General features: G+C 43.7%; 1 protein-coding gene across 1 annotated transcript in view; it reads right to left on the reverse strand.

Moving 5' to 3' along the window:
* Positions 1-3,450, reverse strand: part of LOC118408651 — a 27,787-nt gene that overhangs the window by 144 nt on the left and 24,193 nt on the right. The window contains exons 5-9 of the mRNA XM_035809511.1: positions 3,025-3,199; positions 2,143-2,397; positions 1,518-1,937; positions 953-1,192; positions 470-754 (exon numbers count right to left, since the gene is read on the reverse strand). Coding sequence (XP_035665404.1) covers positions 470-754; positions 953-1,192; positions 1,518-1,937; positions 2,143-2,397; positions 3,025-3,199 — 1,375 coding nt within the window. The remainder of the gene's footprint in view (positions 1-469; positions 755-952; positions 1,193-1,517; positions 1,938-2,142; positions 2,398-3,024; positions 3,200-3,450) is intronic.

Consider the following 3,450-nt stretch of genomic DNA (forward strand, 5'->3'; position numbering starts at 1 on the left):
CTATCCAAGTAGAGGTTGAGTCGCGTAGATAGTAGTAGTCGGAAAAATTACACTGGCGCTCCTCTTACCTCTGCCTCAGATCGGAGGAGCGCCAGTCTAATTTTTTCGACTACTATCTACACGACTCAACCTCTGCTTGGAGAGTACACTGAACAAAGACGGGGGCGACGGCGGCGACGGGGACGAGGTTATCTGGCACCTAGGACCCGCTGCTGCATTCATGTGGTTCTGACGTCGCGTTCCGGAAACTGAAGTAGACGGGTTCATTCCGTGAACTAGGCCGGCGTAGTTAGCCGAAAATTGGAGCAAGTCCCAACTTTCTTTAGTGTTGGTTAAGTAAATTTTAGTTGAACTCTGAATCACTGCTAAGAGAGGTCCCGTTTAGGGAACTGCAAATGCCTATCTTATTGCAGGTCCATCTTATTTTGCATGGTACAAAATTCAGTGTTAGTGCACAATAGATATTTACCTATGCAGGTAAACTTGACTTCCAAGTACTTGCCCGTGCCAACACAAGGATCCCCGAACACGCTGTATGAGGCCTGCACCGAGCAGCTGGGCTTCCCCTGGCAGCTGGTCCTGACCCGAGCGAGGCTGTGGGGACTGCGGCAGTTGGTGGTGTAGATGGGACCGTCCGAGCAATACTCACTGGAGGTCCGACCGAACAGGGCGGACACGATGTTGATCTGTTGTCCAGCAGGACAATGAATGGACAATGTTTCGCGTTCGCAAACCCGACGCTGCTCCAACGTTCCTGCAGGAAAAAGGACCCATGCTTTGTGCAAATTACTATAATGGCATCATGTTTGTGTCAAACTTACATCTTAAAATATATATATGACCTTGAAATATATATATGACATTGACGTTGAAATACCAAGGAGCAGATGAAGTCAGATGAAAATAGTAACAAGCATCAGGTCCTATCTCGGGTTACGGAATCAGACCTTACCACATACTGGTACGGCACATAGCTCCCATCTCGTGCTGGGGTCCGTGGTGTAGCACCACACCCCGGTCCAGTCGCCAGGATTCCGACAGTAGTTGTTCACCAGCCCGCTTGAGGGATAATTAGCAGGTGTAGTATCGTGACTATGAGGTGTCTGACTGTCCCAGCGCTGACACGTCTTGCCTGTTACGGTCACAGACACTGTTCCACGGTAGGATACACCATCTCCTATCTGGCATAATTCTGGTAGATGAAATAAAAACAAATTATGATGAAATGTTTTAAGAGGATTCAACTTGGGAACATGCTTGAGTGTAACACGTAAGCTAACATACTTTCTATCTCCCCTCGTCTCTGGCAATGCTATCATCAGCTTACTTGTAATTCCAACGCTTAAATACTACCAAAGCACTTTCAGACCGTCGGTGTCGGAATCAAGGAGTATCAACAGATTGATAGAAAAGTAAAGGCGCAGCATAAAAACACACATGAAGCTATATTAAGCTATGCTTTTATGCAAAACTCCCCTGCAAAGATTTTGAAAGTTTGTAATTTTGAGTAGACTTACTTAATTTGACCTCACACATGGACGATTGTGTGGGGTCAGACTCAACAAAGTCCTCAAACTCTTTTCGCGTCACGATTGCCGCCATGCTGGGATCGATGTTACATCCAACCACCTGAACCCTTCCCGAATGTTCTCCCAGACAGACGTCTCTTCCGTCAACTTGCCACACAGAGAGGTCCTTAAGTGTGAAGTATTTGCTGGCTGTTAGTGGATCGCAAGGCGACATGACGACATCGTTGGTAGAAAGAATCTCCATACACTGCCTGGTTTGTACGTTCATGAATGCACCGTTTGGCGTGTGTAGCCACGTCTGGTCCGACAGACTGGAATCACAGTTCACGGGCACCAACGGTGGTGAGACAAGTCGATGTCGCACGCACATGCATCTCTCTCCCGGTACCCAGATAGTGAGACGGTAACCTATGAAGCACAATGAAGTGACATTTAGTGTCTTAAGCAGCTGCTAACAGCATTGTCATTTAAGACATGGCGCACACCCATTGCAAGCGTTTATAATAATTCAGAGCATGCTGGACTTAGCGTGTAACAAAATGTATATATCGAGAATATATTGAGATACAAAAACATTATGGAGAACATCGTAAGTAAGCTGCAAATTCTTTACCTTGAACGTTATGGTGGTAAAAATCGGAGCCAACAGAGGGTACAGTATCGGCTCCAGTAGTCAGATGGTCTGTCAGTTGACATGTGCGGTTTCCATGAAAGTAGTTGAAGGAGTAACACGGAGACAGTATCCCTTCAAGGCAGGCGGCTGCACACTGGGCCAGGGAAGCAGTCAGTGATAGGGTCTGGAGACCGACCGGAGATGCCGTGTTCTTCTTCGCTCTGAACCGTCGAAGTGCATAGTTCAGCTCGTAAGCTAATCAGGAAAAAATGTATATCACTTTTTTAAGTTACCGGCGGGATACGTAACTATTGTGTTCATTTTTCAGTTTCAACACACAAAAAAATTATATATTCTGTGTGCATTGTTCATCATTGATTGCCAACAGGCAGTATGTTTGCATCTTTATCGTCTTCATTTCTAGATGCATACTCATGAATGGGTGATGTCAGTTATCATTCAAATCAACAGTTTTCTCAACGATATGTGATCTACAACTCACCTAGGAATACTCGAGATGACCACAAATTACCTACCTCATTTCAGAATCACATGAACATAGAACTATCAGGAAGTGCGATTTGGTCTAACACTCAATACGTAAAGCAAATGGTCAAGGAATTAAATTAACAGATCTAGCTGTTAAGATTAGTTTGTCCTCGAGCTCATTGGTTATTCACGGCTAGTTTCTTTGATAACAAAGCTGAATAAAATGTGATCCATACAATTTTGACAATCAAGAAAAACGTACGAGGTTGCTGTAGAATAAATGAAAATTTAACTGAGAAAGATTCACAAATAATTTTCACGTATTTCGAGCACAACTGAGCCGCCATCTCGTACTACGTCATTCTGTTGCAGATATATTGCGTAATGTTTTACCGTCTGGAAAAGCCGTAATAAATTGAACTTCCAGAAAGCCATTGTTGAATTGAGTGTAGACGGTCAATAAAGTTATCTTGACAAAGTCCGTCATGACTGGAACCAATGTGAAGTAGTCGAAGTATGCCTGTTCAGCTGTTATATGATCTGCACCAGTGCGAGCAGTCATTTCAACCTGAAAAACAAGGGGGCATGCAGGATTTTTAATGAAACTATTTCCGATAAATTGTTTAAAACCATGTACAGTCGTTTCTACAGCTAAACAAACGTATTTTTTCTGCTTTTAAAAGGAACCTTTAACATTGGAGACATCAATTCCTGACGTTTCCACATTTCATTTCCACTTGTACGCGTTTATTTTGCATCTACAGTTTGTTTCGTTATTCACTTTTTTTGCGTTTCGTGAAAGTACCAATACACACAATG

The sequence above is a fragment of the Branchiostoma floridae genome, chromosome 2 (genome assembly GCF_000003815.2).
Source record: "Branchiostoma floridae strain S238N-H82 chromosome 2, Bfl_VNyyK, whole genome shotgun sequence".
In the NCBI taxonomy this organism is placed as follows: Eukaryota; Metazoa; Chordata; class Leptocardii; order Amphioxiformes; family Branchiostomatidae; genus Branchiostoma; species Branchiostoma floridae.